The sequence below is a fragment of the Castanea sativa genome, chromosome 6 (assembly GCF_040712315.1).
Source record: "Castanea sativa cultivar Marrone di Chiusa Pesio chromosome 6, ASM4071231v1".
NCBI lineage: Eukaryota > Viridiplantae > Streptophyta > Magnoliopsida > Fagales > Fagaceae > Castanea > Castanea sativa.
Window position 1 is genome coordinate 17,496,921 of NC_134018.1, and position 18,308 is coordinate 17,515,228.

General features: G+C 33.6%; 1 protein-coding gene across 1 annotated transcript; it reads right to left on the minus strand.

Annotated features, from left to right (window-relative positions):
* Positions 1 to 3,104: 3,104 nt before the first annotated feature.
* Positions 3,105 to 9,715, minus strand: LOC142640448 (ADP-ribosylation factor GTPase-activating protein AGD5). The gene is made up of 11 exons (XM_075814548.1): positions 9,438 to 9,715; positions 8,064 to 8,122; positions 7,747 to 7,837; positions 7,566 to 7,620; positions 7,367 to 7,457; positions 6,999 to 7,221; positions 5,543 to 5,765; positions 5,227 to 5,402; positions 4,709 to 4,957; positions 4,552 to 4,610; positions 3,105 to 3,497 (listed from the first exon to the last, which is right to left on the minus strand). Exons 1-11 carry the CDS (start codon positions 9,486 to 9,488, stop codon positions 3,338 to 3,340), a joined length of 1,437 nt encoding a protein of 478 aa, XP_075670663.1. The 5' UTR covers positions 9,489 to 9,715; the 3' UTR covers positions 3,105 to 3,337.
* Between the last annotated feature and the right edge of the window lie 8,593 nt (positions 9,716 to 18,308).

Consider the following 18,308-nt stretch of genomic DNA (forward strand, 5'->3'; position numbering starts at 1 on the left):
CTTGGCTCGTTTAATAAATGAGCCTAAACTTAAAGCTTGAACTTTGCTTGTTTTCTAAACAAACAAATTAAAGAAGCTTTTTCCCGACTTGAGTTCGAACTATTTACAAAGAGCTTGGTTCATTTACAACCAAATTTGCAATTCATTTATTTCATTAAAAATAGTGGTGCATCTGATGCTGTATCAGTGAGCCAAGAACAGTCTATAATCATCAATTAAACCTTAACGGTGTCCGAGTCCAATAGCCTCCAAAACACGTTTTGAGTGTGTGCAAAACCCAGGCATGTGCCTATTAATGGATGGCAGTCCTTTAGTGTTAATTTTCTAGAAATAAGAGGAAGTCCCAAATATCTAAAAACCTGATACTCCTCTTTAAATTGCAAGGTTTCAAGAATTTGTTTCATTAGATGCTGAGGAATAGCAAATAAAAACACCCCACTCTTGCTGGGATTAATAGAAAAACCCAGGCATGTGCTTGAATTCTTCAGGGCCTTATTTTACCAATTTAATTGAGCAAAAATCAACAGCAACGAAAACTAAAAGATCATCAATAAAGCTTAGGCTGTTATTTTCAACTCCTTGCAATGGAAATGAAATATGAATTGATTGGGCTCCTTGATCTTCTCTTGCACTATTCTAGCGAAGAATTGCATGGCAATGACAAAAGGATAGGGTGAGAATGGGTTCCCTGTCTCAAACCTTTGCCTCCTTGACATAGGAGTGTCGCAAGCTTCAGCCAGCCCAATTTGATGCAAAAGCCTAGCCAAGATGATTTTAAAGTCCAGCAAATAGAGCCCATGATTTTGAACGAATTTTCCCTTCAATTCAGAAGATTAATGTGTTATTTTGTCCAAAAAGTCAGCATTTATTTTGAGTTTCCTAAAAAAATATTCAATTTTCTGTTTTAGCTATCATAGGCAGACAAGTATTTTGATTTATTTGTAGTTATTTGGCTTGGTCTTGAAAATGTAATGTTTAACTTGTTATTTTCGTTCTCCTATGTTAAGAGGGTTTTTCTAATCTTTATAAGCTATTTGGTTAGAATAAATAAAATCAAAGTGTATTTTTCCCCCTTTCTGACTAAATTTTATAGCTAGAGAGAATTGTTTGAACTACTCTGACAATAATGATGGTGACATCAGAGAAAGGTGTCTTCGGTTTTTGCTAAAATATGTTTAAAAATTCAAATGAGACCGAATAGAGATGTTATTGTAGTTTTATTACTACTTAAAAACAATGGAACTCTAACTCGGGGCATTCTAAAATTTAGGGGATAGAGTAGTTTAAGATGAGATTTTTGTAATTTTTTGAAATACGTATGGGCAAAAAGGTGTGTGTAATGTTGTTTAAAATATAAATATGTGAGTTTGAAATGGGAAACCAAACAGATCCTCAGTATTCAAGATTAAAGCCTATTAATTTGAAACCTAAGCCTAAGATAACTAGTAGACCTATGAATTTTTATCAGATAAGGGAAGTATATAGGCTCTTATACCAATTACAAAATGTTCAGGCACTCACACATTCAAAATTATAACAACACTTGAACAAGTTTACATTCCATGATCTCTACACAAGGGATTATAGGTTTATGGCCCTTTTATAGCAGTTTGTATTTTATGTCATGACGATGTATAGTGTGAGACTTACTCTCTTGTGAAAGAGATTTGATAGTGATTATTAATTGACCAACTTTAATAAAGTAACCTAATTTTTTAAAAGAAATTTTATATTTCTCTTGAGGTGGCACTTTGCTTTCTACAAAAGGGTCATTAGTACATTACCAATTATCTCTTCAGGATGAATAAAAATAAGATGGGCTTGGAGAAATTCTTGTCCATAGGAGTGATGCTAAAGCTTAATGATTGTACAATAGTTACATGTGCGAATTGGGGGGAATAGTCGGTAGGAAGGAACTTCAATAGCACAATAGTCATAATTATGGTGAGTCAGTTTACTCGCCCAAATGTATAGAAGAAATTGAAGATGCTTAATTGTTACAGTGAGAAGTTTTAATAAATAGAGTTTAGTAGGTTAGGAAGGAGCTAGGGTAAAAGAAAAGTACTTGTCAATCTAGGTTAGTGGCTTTACATCTAAAATAAGAAATAGTGTCTTTATGCATATGTTTTTGGGCAATGTTAGGGACACAATAATTTTCACAATTTTTTTATAACATCAATTCTGTTAAATGGAGGTTAGGTTCTCTATGTCTTGCACAATTAGATTGCCCGCAAACCTGACCTTTAGCTTGTCTTATGAGCCTCCCCCTCATGATCTCACGAATCTTGGAACACCTTCTTGTCTATAGAGCTCTAATAAATTCTATACTTCTAATTCCATTTTATTCCATTCTTTCCTCCCAAATGACACTAAAGCGTAGTCATTTTTTAGGTACTCATTGTTTTTCACTCAAACAAAATTTAGAATTTCTCTAGTCTTTATCTTTATCTCTTGTAGAGACCAAAATAGATATAACTTAGAGGAATTTGAACTTAGTGCGAGTCATCTACACTACATAACCACCTTGTCCACCGATTGAAATCCCTTGTCACGTTGTATTTATTTTAAAATAAACTCCTCTTAATCTACTACCTTTGTTCATGTGGACTCCTCATTAGGAGTAATTTTTAACTAGGATTTGGAGCACACATATCTCGGCTAGAATTCCACCTTGATATTTGAAAATTCATCTTCTAGTTCACCCAAACCAGGAATTTCCATAATAGAATTTTCCTGCTTAAAATCTTAACCCAAAAACACTGTTATAGCTTTTGCATTCGTTTAGGCATGGGGTTTTACGTGGGTTGTCCCACATTTGTTTAACTAACAAAAACAAATATGCAACAATGAACTCCTCACAAGTTAACACAAAACCCAGCAGAAACCAATAATGAACTCATTCGTTATCACTAGGCCTCACACTCAGAAACATCAAACCTCAAAATCCAGCAGAAATCAAATATCAATCATTGCTATTCGAAAAATCATTATCCATAATCTGACAATCACCCCAGGACTTATTAAAAAGGTGCTCCTTTTAGTCACGGGACGAATCTCCATATATTCAAAGAGAATAATCTGGATGTCCTATCAATAAATGCAGATTAAAAGGCAAAAAATAATAATTCAAAATAAATCTAAACTCATTTTTATTACTCCAGATACACCTAATCATACAAATGAAGCAATCACTCAGACAAGAAGAAGAAAACTGAACTGCCTCTACAAATGGTTTACAACCCCGAGTACAGGTAAGAAACTCCAAGTGCTATTTTCCTGTAATTCAACTATTTTTGTATTAGTATGGCAAAGCAAGCATTGTCACCCCAAAGGCCACTCACTGTTTTGCAAACATCCCTTGTGTTAAGGAGGAGAAATCATAATCCTTCGCAGACTGAGTAGGAGGAACAGATGATACTGTAGATGTTGATTGAGGTTTACTCACTCCAGTGGTCGTGGCACCATTAACTGGGGTAGCTTGCCCCATAGAATAAAGGCTGCAAAACAGAAATGGCAACAGTTATGAATATTAAGATTTATAACAGTGTTTAGCAAAATAAAAGGGGACACTATAGTGCATGTGGAAGTTTGGGTAATCTTTCTCACAGGTGCATGTCACAACTCACAATACATAATGATGATTAAATCTTTGATTATTGACTGACTGCATACTGGGAATCCAAATAAATATATAAGCAACGTATCACATCATAACAATAGCGATGGTAACCACACTACCGGAAAGTGATGATTCACTTTCACCTTCTGACAGTGTGCAAACCACACCAAAAGAAAAAGAATGAAATCTTGGAAGGGTTAAAAACCATACCAAAAGCTTGGTAAGTATTTATTTGGACTTTTTAAGGATCTTATTCTTTCAAGTTTTAGTCAATATTAAACTTTCAGCATTGTTCTTTGATATATCAAACAGCTTTTATAGAGGCTTTTTTTTTTTTTTTTTGGGTAAGAAAAGCGGTTTTTGTGTGTGTGTGTGTGGAGGGGTGTTAAGTCTTGTATGTACAGAAGTACACTTTTTCCCACATCAAAATCAATACAAATATATGCACAATATGTCAATCTTTGTAAGAAAAAAAAAAGTGATCTTGATCTTCCTTCACAAAAAGCAACAGACACCAGGTTCAAGATCAAATAAGGCAGCACGAGGGACAATGAAAACATATGCTTCAAATTGTGAGTTGAAAAAGAATTGGAGGGAGTCCTTGCTATGGGTTAACCTCAGATGGGATACAAGGCCATTAAAAAAACGTGTATACTTTCTGAAAGTTGTGTAGATAAAAGCTACAAAATAAACCAAGTCAAGCTTTCCCAACTTGAGAACTTCCCATCCAGCATGTGTTGGATAAGAAACCCATTATGCAAGTAGCCATGACATTTAAAATGCCTTACAAACGAGCAGGCACATGAAATAATAACCCAATCCAGTTCTCAGTTCTAATTACTTAACATCAAAAGAAATATTGCTTTCCATTTTTGACCTCCAAAAATCCAATATAGATCAAAAAAAGATCTCAAGCAAAATTAATGACATACCTAGATGTAGGAAATGGAACAGAGCTCCCCACAGGATGTGCTGGTCCTATGTTCCTGGCCTAACTCCAGATGAAATATAACAAAAATGAGAAACTCAATAGATAAAGATTAATAAAACCAAATTGAGAACTTAATGAATCCCTGCTATGGACTCTACCTGCATGAGTGTGTGCAGTTCACTCTGCCCACCAACAGGCATTATCATGCCAGGAATCTGGTAGCCAGCATTTGCCCAACTTTGAGTAGGGATATTCATACTACCGTTCGACCCAGGTTGTTGAGTACTTCCAATAACTTTTGGGTCCCCACCAACAGATTTAGCTGCAGCAGCCATGAGAAGGGACTGTTGCTGAGCCAGCATCATAAGTTGTTGTTGATGCAGAGCAAATGGAGACACCATATTGGACTGCAATTCAAACCATAATCTTATATTTTTTGTTAATTTTTACATGCAACGCATAACAATAACCAGAAAACTATACACTCCAACCAAACTCATAGACAAATATTGGGGTGTTCCACAAGCTCAATTATTTTAAATTGAAAAAAAAAAAGAAGAACTTTTACACTGGAACTCCAAATACCGAATAGAAATTTTATATAACTAACCAAAAACAAATAAACCTAGTCAAAAATCAGTTCATAACAATCTTATAAATAATGCAAAGCATATACCTTCTCAAAAAGGCTCATAATATCATTTTTTACATCTTTCTTGGGTTTCTCTGAAACTGGAGGCATTACTGAGGGTGAATCTAGAAAAAGATCCTGAATTCCAGAAGCTGACTGGGGGCTACTTTCAACTGGCTTTGTCGGACCAGTTTTCTCAGCTGTTGATGCTTCTTCAGCAGCTGCAACAACCATAAACAAAAGCACAACCATAACCCTTATTCTCAAAATGCAACATACATGTTAGCAAAAAGATGCATGAAATTAACAATACTGTTTTGATGATCCAGAAAGTGAAAATATGTAGTCAGCAGAGACGTACACTGAAAACCTGCCCAAGCATTTTCATCAGGTGAAGCTGCCTCTGAGCCATTTTCACTTGGACCATGCATGGATAACATGTCGAAAAGGTCAGTAGCAAAGTCAACTTTTGGTGGAGAGACGACAGAAGCAGCATCCAAAGCCTGCTTTGTTGCTTCATCTTGGGCCACTGCTGATGCTGACTCTATTTTCTCAACATGTTGAGGCTTTGGAACAGGAGTAACCTGCTCATATGTAGTTAAATCATCCATAAAGAAGCTAATGCAGTACTATTATCAAATCTAGCTAGAAAGGCAGATAAGGATTTGGAAAAAAATGAGGTAAAAACAGGAATCATCTCGGTTAACCAGTCTTAGCCATTATAGCTTAGGAGATAAGAAAACACATCAACTAAACTGTAGATTCAACCATATTAGATCACTGCGTAACTGACACTGTCCATATTTAATTCCTCAATTGCTTCTGCAATTCATCATTATTATGGCAATAGATTAAATTTATCATCCACATAGACAGCCAGCCAACCCATAGTTGATACTCAGACCAAAGATTGAGACCAGAAAAGGATCAATACATTGATCTGAAATTCTTGTGCTCAATAAACTGTTGCTATGTAAAATATATAGAACCCAGAAATTCCAATGATGTACTTAATTCACTTTCAGATACACATTGGCATGGTTTATATAGACAACCACCATGATTAAAACATCCGTGATTTTTCTCCCAACCCATTGCTATGCTTCCAAATGCCAAAGATGTATCTGGCAATAAATCAGCAGAAGTAGCAATCTAGGTCACAAGGAAGGATCTACGTTCATGATAAAGGCCATTTACTTTCGCATTCAGTGATTTAAACAAAAACAAGCCCGTCTAATAAATTCATTGTGATGATGTGTCCCCTAAAGGGTCACTGATTCTTCTTTTTTTCTTCCCGAATTGCAGATGTCCAGAGATAAGCACTTAGGGAAAGAATTCATTGTGCAGTATTGCAAATATCTGGGTTAAGAAAGATGATAATACTGCTCGAACAATAGCTGAGCCAACTAGATCAGCTCCCCACTTGTGGCCATGAACGAGAGTATTCCTTTTGAGAAACTAGAACTAAAGCAGGGACAGATCCAGACAATGAAGAGACTAGGGAAGGGGGGGAAAACATTTAAAGCAAGTTAGTGGAATTTTGATACACTTCCAGATAAAACGACCAAACGTGAGAGGCATTGGGGCTCATGGCCCCCCTTGGGGCTCCCTTTTAGACATCACCAATAACTGGCACTGCAAAGCTAAATTACGGGCATTCTCTACGTATTGTGGGACCAAAAGGTTATGATGGTTCATAAAGTAATACTTTAGAAGTCATCACGTTCAACTTGTTTATCTTATCCATACAGGTAATTGCTTTGAAAGCAAAGACTATACGTAAATGGTAATCAACTACGAAATACAAATCAAGATACCTGATCAGGTCCTTTTGGTGGAACAGGAAGGCTAATTCTTGTAGCAATAGTACCAGGTGGTCGAGTGATCTTCCTTTCCTCATACGTATTTTCGGAACTAGAAATATGGCCATGCCCACTTCTTTCCCCGGGCCTCTGCCAATGCACAGAAGCCTTGTCTTCCTGACCTCTAGTTGGTGATTTTGGTTTTCCATCCCTTGCAATCCATCTCTTCTCTTCATACCTAGAAGAATGTGCTAAAATGACTATGAATAAAAAAGAACATATAACCTTATCATTGTAACCAAATGTACATTAAAAAGAATAACAATGCACTAAAATGATATAATGTAAGATACGAATTCATAAGGCTAGCTCTTATCACATACTTTGCACGGATAAAATTCTCAATTCCAACTCTGTCGTAATTTGGTGGTAGCTCTGCTTCCCAGTAACTATTTGACTTCTCATTTCCCATTGCTACATAGAAAAGATAAAATCAAAATCTGTAGGCAGTTTCTCAATCTTAAATTCGATGTGAAATCAGTCAAGATATATTCAAGCCCATGAGCTAATAAACAAGCTTACATTGAATAAATGCAACCTGTTCTGGAAGCCATGTGTCAAGTGTAGCAGACCGCACCTGCAACCAAAGCCATTTTTGGATACACAAATCAGCCTATAGCGAAGAAAGGTTGTAATTTGACCATGGATATAGATTAATTGACATATAAATTTAAAAATAAATAAAATAATATTAATAACCCACCTTTGAAATGTGTACCCCAAGACTTCTATGGATCCCAGAACATTGCATGCAAATAAAGATGCCTAAATTCACACTAGCCCATCTTGGACCTCTGCATAGTATTAAAGTCACTATAAGCAACTCGTACTAGTAATGTACTTAAATAATGACATGCTTATATTTGGAATGACCAATGATTTTTTTTCTATAGTAAATTTCTTTCTATGTACTTGGAACCCTGCTAGTGAACAATATCTACATTGTCTCTTCTGGGCTCCTTGCCATAAAATTTCTAAAAATATCCAGATCATCTCTTTTGAATTCTTCAAGGTACATACTTAGCTTTGCAGTCAGCACATTCTCTATTTTCCGGCAATTTAAGAAGTCCTTCAAGAATCTGCATTTATTTAAAGTAGTATAGATAAGAATATAATTGAGAGAACACACTGAAGGAGCAACAAACGTAGATGAAAATGAAGCAAAGATCAGTATACAAACAAAAACCATAACAAACATTAAACACTGACAGCAAAAAGCACAGCATTGGCATAATTACGCCTAGTAGAACTATTATATCAAATCTAAGACAAAGCTAAATTTAGCATCCAAAGAAAATTACAGATCAATGCCTCTTGATTCTGAAATTGCCCATGGTTCCAAAACTCAAGAAAATCATCTCCATTCTAATTTACATATTAAAACATCCGCTTCTCATGTAATGAGAAACTGCTTGAAGAAATAGAATTTGACATATTATCCCTTTGTCATGTGAAACAAATATAAAATTTCCCCTACACCCAGCCTACAAAGAACCATATTTCATGCAGCGGTACAAGGTCACATTTACTATATGATAGATAGAGTTGAGCACAGAAAACTGACGTCCATCAGTTTATGCATTTATCTATGCATGATTTAATCCTAGAAGTATTCAAGCTCATCTGGTTTCATCCCCACATCACCATTAAAAAAAATTATAACCCCACAGACAAGAAAACACTCAATTTATGCACCATAGTGTACTACTGAACAAGCTTGCATTTACGGTAAAACCCGGTTATAAACAACATATCATTGCAATGTGTAAGACATGACTAGATGCAAAATCTCATCAAAGCATATGTTGGAGTCCTTTGAATCATCGAAACAATCCAATTAATTCTCTCTGTCTAAATATAAGTTCATGGTGTTATACCCTATTGTAAACTGATATAACATGAAAAAGAAAACCATAGAATTCAATGAATCTAATTAAAAACAACACGATTACAAAATGAGCTTATCTGAAACACCATTGAATCAGATGGAAATGAACCCAGTAATCCAAACCAAAGATTAACCAAACCCACCCCATTAAAAGAATTAGAAATTTAAAATTAAAATTAAATTAAAAAAAAAAGTGGCCAAAATCAATTACATTAATAAACCCCAATAAACCAGAATTCATAATCAACGTTAGAAAAGATATTTCAGGTCCAAAACATACAGATCAAATCAATAACAGGTATAATTAAAGATTTAAGCCACGCAAACAAGTTACAAAGTCTTCAAGATTTTTCATTTTCTTTCTAATTCGAATTCTCAGCAACCAATCAAACAGCACAACAACCAAATCAATGATCCGTGGTCATTTTTTTCGAGCAAAACGAGTTGCGAATTTAACATTTCATTGAATTTGAGATTATTTTCAACAAAAAAAAAAAAAAAAAAACCTTTCTGTGCCTGGCGTTGAGCTCTTTGGTAACGCTGGCCTTCTCGTTCATGGTGGTCCGCACAAAAATCAGAAGAGAAAGATTGAGAGAGAGAAAAAGAGAGAGGAACCAGGGGGGCAAAATGGTATTTTCACGCGCGCTTTTCTTTCTCTTCCTCTTTCTCTCGTCGGGGCTCTGATAAATATGAGAGCGGAAAGAAAGAAAGAAAGAAAGAAAGAATGGAAAGAAAGAGAGATCGAAAAGCCACAACACAACAGAACACAGCACAACTTGCTCTGCTCCTCTTCCTCTTGACTTTTTTTATATTATTTATATTTATTTATTAATTATAAACTGAAAAAAAAAAAAAAATTTGGGGGGCGTTTTTTGTTGCTGTTGTTGTTGCTTGTTTTTATTTTTGCCTATATTTTCTCTGGGCTTCGGCGTGCGCACGTGTGAGCCGGTGGGGGGAGAATTTGGTGCTTGATGGCTGTTTCTGATCTTCGGCACGTGTGGAGGGTTGGAATTTGAAATGGAGGGGTCTACGCTAGCTCAGTGCACCTTGGGTCCCCTACCATTCCTAAGCAGACATGTGTCATCCTTTTTGCACAATTCAGGGGTTTTTTGTTGTCACAATTCAGGGGTTAAATTACACTGATGTGTAGCAAAATTTGAGGTTATCAACAAAAAAAAAAGTGTAATAAAATTTGATTCATTATATCCAGATTTTTAATGAATAACACTTCGCCCTCCTAAAAGATGAAAATAAATTAACATATTATCCCATTTTTCTATGCACAAATGATCCAAATAATCAACACACATAAAGGAGTTTATCTGTTTGTTTGTAATTATTATACTTCATAAATTTTATATTTGTTGGTTTCATGTTATATTTAAATATAAATTCGGTTAAGAGGCATTCATTGATCAATCATTTTAGGAAAATTTTTATAAATAATTGAAAATTTTGCAAAAAAAAAAAATCAGTTACTTTTTTAATTTTTTCCATAAAATTTTCTTAAAAAATCATTTATTTTTTCCCCATAAAAGATTCCTAAAATAGTATTGTGGGGGGCAAAAAGATCCTGATGGGAACGTGGGCCTTTTGGGCCGTGTTAAGGAAGGCCGACCTGATCCTGGGTTTGGAAGTTGTTAGTGCTATGGATCGGCCCATACGCCGAGGATACAAGGATCCAGCCGAGGGTGAACTTACCCTCGGACGAGCACCTAAGAACTCGGGATTTCATAATAAAAGTTAGGGGATGACACAGTTAAGGCCAATGGTTAAAAGGGGTGAACCCTAGAACGCCCCAGAAGCACCGGTGTTGAAGAAATGTCAAAGATAAAGGCTGCTACCTCCACATTAAAGACCCTGCACCTACCACCCTGGCCGCATTTATGGGGAAGTGACGTCTGAACAGTGGAAGAGAAACTTCTGGTTACTATTCAAAGGCACTGAGAAAAGAAATATCTAGGCTAAAGGGGAGGTGAGGCAACACGTGTACAAAACATTCAAAAGAGTAGTATATAAAGAGCAATTTAAGGCAGAAAGAAGGGGGGACTTTTTTGTAACCTAAAAAGAAAAGAAACAAAGAAAGATATAATATAAGAACAGCCCTTGACTTACGTCCGAGGAGGCCAATTTGCAATATTCCTTGTTGTTTCCAATTATTTACCACCCTTAGTTTGTTATTTGACTCCCACCCATTTCTAATCTAGGTTTCAAGCCCACACTCTACAAATTCGTATTGTTTAAGGCTCGTTGGGCCTGAGCCCATAACTGTTCTTGGGTCCAGGTGCAATTGTGCACTTACAAGTATATTAATAGATTAGAGCATTCATTAGTAAAAACCTTAAAATATTACATAAAAAATAAATCACTAAATATCTATCAAAATAACTAATAAAAATCTATAAAATGAAATCACTAAAATTGTAAAAACATCAAAAATCACTCAATGAGGATTTTTCTTCTTGGATAATATCAATGAGGAAAATTTGGCGGATAGCTTGTAGACTTGTAGTGGAATGAAAGGAGATCCAAAGATGACCTTTGATAGTAAATAAAATTATAAAAGAAAAAGAAAACTCGGGCTATTGCCATCAAAATGTGAAAATGACTTCGATGTATGGTGAAAACTTGAATGAATTCCATCGAATGTGAAGTCACTATTGAGATTAAATCATATAATTATTATGATTTGATTTGAAAATAATAGCGACAAGATGGTGCCAATAACCATCATTATAGAACTTATTATAGTTTTATGTGATTTTTGTGAGCGAGCCAATATAGTGCTCCCAGATACGTATAATTGTTTATGGAGTCAATATGTTATTCTTTCCCTATCTGTAGTTATTTATTATATTAAGAGCATTCATATCAGTTTATGTATAATAAAAAAATGTGTAGAATTTATATAATTTTATCTAAAAATAACTCACTTCAGTCTGTAAAAACCATTTGAAGTTGAACCAGATTATTCTGGTAAGCTCTGCATTTAAAAATTTGGCTTGGTAGGTACTGAGTAGTTTGGAATTCAAGAAGTAGTTTGGTTGGTCAATTCAATTGGACTAATACTCAAATATTGGTTTTGAAGTCAAGTATGTAAAAAATATCAATACTCCAATCACCAACCATAGATGAACTATTAACTATCACACAAATTGCATCTTATTCCAAGACTAGCATGTCAAAACTCTCTCTCTCTAGCCAAATTTGGAATTGCTGGTAAGGCAGCTGGTTTCTTATCAATCGGTCATAGCCTCAGGTTTTGATGAATGAACACAAGCAAAAGTGGAAGAATTATAGTGGGAATCTATGTATCCACTTAATAACAAGTGGGATGATGGCATAAGTTGTTGGAGTTGGCCATGTGATTTCCACATGGCTGGATCTCCTTGTTCGTATCTTTTGGCCTTCCAAGCATATGAATGAAAAATATTATATCAATTCGGCTGTGTGGTCTTCATCATTCAATTATATGTATATTCTATACTTTTTTTTCTTATAATAGACACAAAGTCATAGAGAAAAGGATAAAACTTCAAATTTCGCTAATCAAGCTTTTATCATTGGTTTACTGAGTCCTAGTAACTAATCATAGAGTTGAATTTTTTGAACCCATTTTCTTTTTAAATTTGTAACTTTCTTGCCATTGACTTTTGCGAAGACCTTTTTTGGGACCATGGGAATTATTGCCCCTAATCATATATCCCTCCTTCCCCCAATATTTTTTACACAAGCAATGTTGTATAACACAATAACACTACAACTTGATTCTCCATCCTATGTTCACATTTCAACTAATGTCACAAGATTGTTTGTTCTTTCCCCCACTTTTTATGGCAGTTGGTACAATATTTAGTGAGATTAATTGGCTTTTATGATGTCTTCTTGAATTAAAGTGTAAACAGGCCTTCATGCTTCTTTTTATGGCAGTTGGTACAATATTTAGTGAGATTAATTGGCTTTTATGATGTCTTCTTGAATGAAAGTGTAAACAGGCCTTCATACTTCTTTTTATGGCAGTCGGTACAATTTTTAGTGAGATTATTTGGCTTTTATGATGTCTCTTTGAATGAAAGTGTAAACGGGCCTCATACTTCATCTAAAATTAACAACTGTCAATATTTATTGGGAAAAAATGAATATCATCATCACTATACCTATGCAATTTTCTAACCCAAATTGAAGTCCCTTCTACAATATCTCTATAAGGAAACATTTATAAGAGTTAGGGCTGTAAATAAACCAAACTATTTATAAACAACCCGAACTCAAACTCATCAAAACGTGTGTTTATGTTCATTTATTTAATAAATGAATCAAACTTAAGCTTATCATGTGTATGTGAATAAGCTTGCGAGTTGAGACTTGATTAAGTATATATAACATAATATGTTTACAATTATAAGTATACATGTTCAAAAATATATTTATATAAACTTGAGATTAGATCGTGTAAATTAATAAGCGTTCATAAGAAATCAAATTTTTATTTGTAATTTATTGATAATATATATAAAGTCACAATTTACGCCCAAACCCAATAGTATAAAGGGAACAAGCCCAAAAAGCCCAATACAGTGAAATTTGTAAAGAGTGAGCTTGAAATCTAGGTTCCATGGATATTGGATAACAAAGATGCCAGGCTCAATCCCAGTTCACATGCAATGAACTATTTATGTAACAAAAATTCTCCTTGGACGTAAGCCGATGACGATTTGTATTATTTTTTCCTCTTCTAAAGATAGGTTACAATTAAGGGTGGTGGTGGGTACAATGTTTTTTCTCTTTCTTCCCGATCCCTCTCCTTGAATGCCTTTCTTTTCCTTTTATATCATCCTCCTTCTTCTCTCCATCCTCCACGTATAAATCAGATCACCGATCAAGATACTTGTCTCATCCACGGCCCTCTTGAAGTTTTCAAACACTAGCTGTAAAGCTGATCACCACTGTTCAGATGTCATTTTCTCATTAATGTGGCCAAAGAAGTTGGTGCAGAGTCTTTAATGTGGTGGTAACAGTTTTCTTTAAGATATTTCTCATTCGTTCTTCCTCTTTGTGCCCTTGTGGAACACATCTTCATCCACCAGACCTTCTAGAATCTCCTTCTAAATATCATGGCGTATCACATGATCTTCACTTCATTTAGTCGAGGAGATGTCCCTCTTTGAACTATTTCCATCAACTCTTTCGTAACAGTTTGCTTGTGGGCTTTTAAGTTTGGTATCATTACTACCACTAAACCCTCCTCAGACAAGTAAATACCTTCAGATCAGGCCCAAGGGCCAAAAGCATGCCTTGGACCCTTTGTCCTCACAATATAAATAATCCATTTATAGTAATAATTATATATAATTTTAATAATGAGGTTGGTGAATCAAATTTTTACAATTTCATAAATGAAAATAAGCATATTTAATTAAGCTAAATAATATTAGCCTTTAAGCACGTGCTCACACACTTGCTTAGAAGCTCTTTATTTTATTTTTTTTGGTCAATAATTTTTTATCCATCATAATCTATAACTCACGGAAAAGAGTTATTACCAAGAGTTATTAGAATGGAATAGTATTACATTCATTGTAGCAGTTGACCTTCCCATTTTCTATTCCACTTCTCCATACAACTTTAACCGTTTATTATCCATTAGTAACTATACAGTAAGCACCCATCAAAAAAAAAAAAAAAAAAACTATACAGTAAGCACTCTGCACTCATTATATTTTTGTTGGGGAAGTAACTGAAAAATGAAAAGCAGATTTATCGGAATATCACTGGCAGAGTAGAATTAATCAACTTCAAATGTTTTTTCAAAATATTCATTTGTCCTAGAAAGCAGTAATATCTCATAAGTGGTAGAACTGAAAAAAATTCAGTTTTGATAAAGCCATAAGCAAAAAGGATAATACATGCTTGTGAAGGTTTTAATTAAAAAAATTATTCTTATTTCTAAACGAATACATAGTTCCACACCATTGATCAATGTTTGCTCTTCTCCTGCAATTACATTATAAATAATTTTTTAAAATGCTACACATAAACAAATTAACCCAAGTTTTAAAAAAAAAACCATATAAGACTGAATCACACCAAAGCTATAAATTACCAAACAATTATTGTATTATCGGATCCCAAATCAATCAAACATTCCTGAGAACCACATTGAATCAAAACGTGAGACCATAGATCAATATTGGACAATTTTCAAGCATAAAACTTTATAAAGTTGAAGTAATGGAAGTAAATATAAGTACAACCATAAAACTATATAAAACATTCTTTTGCTAATTCAAAAATACCCAAACACTCCTAGGTCTAAATAGAGATAAAACACTGTAAAGAGGTTTAAAACCCGTGTTGTGTATCCAATAGTTAAACCCTCTTCGATATACACCACTGTAAATTTATTTAAAAAACCTTATCCCCTCTCTCCGTGTGTGTGTGTTAATACTTAGTTTTCTCAAAAGAAAAAACAAAGGGTTAATCCCACATTGGAAAATAAGACTGAGTTAAAGAGATTTAAAGTCCGTGCTGTGTATCCAAGAGTTAGGCTCTTTTGGATATACACCACTGTAAGTTTTTTTAAAAAACTTTCTCCTCTCTCCCCGTATGTGTGTGTTAATACTTAGTATTCTAATAAATAAATAAATAAATAAAGATAAAACTAAAGGATAACTTGGTAAAAATATATCTCTAACTACAACTTCCATTTATAATATTACTTACAAAATATGACCAATTTTCTTTTGGTTTTCAACTTCAATCTAAACTATAAATCTATTCTGTCAACAATTTAATATTTTTTTTCTTTACAATTTGTTTAGCAGACCCACTAACTCCTAAAATCAAGTTATCATTCACTGGTTTTCTTTATCTCTTCTCTATATAATAAGAGAATTCAGAGAGTTAGTTATGACTTTAAAAAATGTCAAAAATACCCCTAATCTAATTTGATAATTCTTATTCCTAAAAAATTAAAAAAATATAGTTAAAATTGTAATTCGATAAAATTCAACAACAAAACACTACCTAAGAAATGTTTTTCCTAAAAATTAGCACACACTCTCTATTTAAATATATCTCATACACGTTTAATATATTTTTTCCTAAAAATTAGCACACATTAAACGGAACAGATTACTTCTTTTCAAAATCCTAAATTCTAGCTTCTTAAAAATCCCTTCTCCTATAACCTCACTAACAATAGACAAATTCAAATTGAAAAATTACAACATTAAACTCAAAATAAAAAACAGTCTCATTGCACGTACGTAGCGCCTGTGATGAGGTTAGTTTTTTTATTGAACCCCGCATTATAAAACAAATATTATCCTAATTTTCTTATTTTTATCACTATCGAAAAGTTTGGTTAGCTGTCAATTTTTTTTCTTTCTAGTTTTCAAAATAAAATGTTTGAATAATTGTCATTTGTTTTTTTAGTTTTCAAAACCAAACAAATATTATCCCTTTAACAAAGATATATGAGGGAATTGTGAACTACCCCTTTATGATTGGGGTAGTCCACAATTCCCTCATATATCTTTGAAATCAACAAATTTCCCTCTCTATGTTTGGAAAATGAGCAAATACCTCAGATTTGTTTTTTTTCTCAAAATTTTTTTTTTTTTTTTTTGCTGAATTGTTATTTTCTCAATTAAGTCTAACGAGAATTTTTAAAGAATTTATTAGTTGTACACCACAAGGAAGAGAAAAAATTGAAAATTGAAAATCGCATTATTGTTTTCTTAAATTGCATTTGTAATCATTGTAATTTCATTGGATTTAACTGAAAAAAGTAACGGATTAGGAGTATTTGCTCATTTCCTAAACATAGAGGGGAAAATTGATTGGTTTCTAAGATAAAGGAGGAAATTGTAAACTACGCTAAACATAGTGGGCTTTCCCCCAATATTACCCTTATTACTCCTTCATGGGATACTCATACACTTCCAAAGTTTGCAGTTTGCCTCCTTCAATAAAATAGTCAGCGTCTCCCTTCGTTTTTGAATGCTGCAGTTGAAAGATGGGATAGGCCATGCGATTTACATGTAAGAATGTTTTGTACAGTTTTATGGTAGTACTTATATTTAATTCCATTCCTACGACTTTAAAAAGTTTTATACTTGAAAATTGTCCAATATTGTTTTATGGTCTCACGTTTTGATTCAATGTGGTTCTTAGGAATGTGTTGGTTGATTTGGAATTCGATAAAACAGTAATTGTTTCGTAAGTTATAGCTTTGGTGTAATTCAATCTTTTTTTTTTTTAAAAAAAAAAATTTTGGTTAATTTGTTTATGTGTAGTGTTTTAAAAAATTATTTATAATGTAATTGCAAGAGGAGCAAACGTTAATTAATGGTTTGGAACTATGGATTCATTTAGAAATACAAAATAATTTTTTTAATTAAAACATTCACAAGCATGTATTATCCTTTTTGCTTATGGCTTTATCAAAACTGAATTTTTTCAATTCTACTACTTATGTGATATTAATGTTTTCCGGGGCAAATGAATGTTTTGAAAAAGCATTCAAAGTTGATTAATTCTACTATTCCAGTGATATTCCCATAAATCTACTTTTCATTTTTTTAGTTACTTCCCCAACCAAGGTTGTCAAAATCAGCATCCTACGTAGGATCGTGGGAGGTAGGTAGGATCGGATCGTGGATCGTAAGATCCTACTTATTTTCAGATTTTAAGCAAAAAACCTATTGATAGTAACTTTGTATGTTATATAATCACTTAAAATATGAATCCATCCATTTAAAAAAAAAATTGCATCATAAAATGTAATTTGCACGCACTACATCATTCTTATGTCATTCTAACGAAGCAAAATATATTTAACTTTTGACATAATGTATCTAAAAAGTTCAATACATGTTTAATTAGCAACTAAGTACCCAAATATTATCTACACATATGGAAAATGTTTTCCAAATTCTAAGTTCCAAATCCAAAATAAGTTAGGCTAGTTAGCATATAAAAACTAGCTAACTACAATTTTACAATATGTAATCCAAAAGAGAATTTTCAATCTAAGGTAAACTAGCTAATTAAATAATGAAGATCCTATTTCATAATTTTTCAAATTTTACTTAATTTAGTTAACAAAATAGAAAAATAAAAACCTTAAAAGCTTTGTCAAAATCATATACACAACACAACAATATGGAATCAAGCTATCAAAGTACATATAAATGATAAACTACTAAGTACTAACTACCAAAACAAATTACCAAAAAGCTTAAAGGCAGCGATGGCTCATGGCAACATCATTGAAAGGGTTGAGAGGTGCTGGGTTTTTGACAGAGGAGTGAGGAGGCGTAGGATTGAGGTGCTGGGTTTTTGACTGGGTTTTTTTTTTTTGTTAAACATTA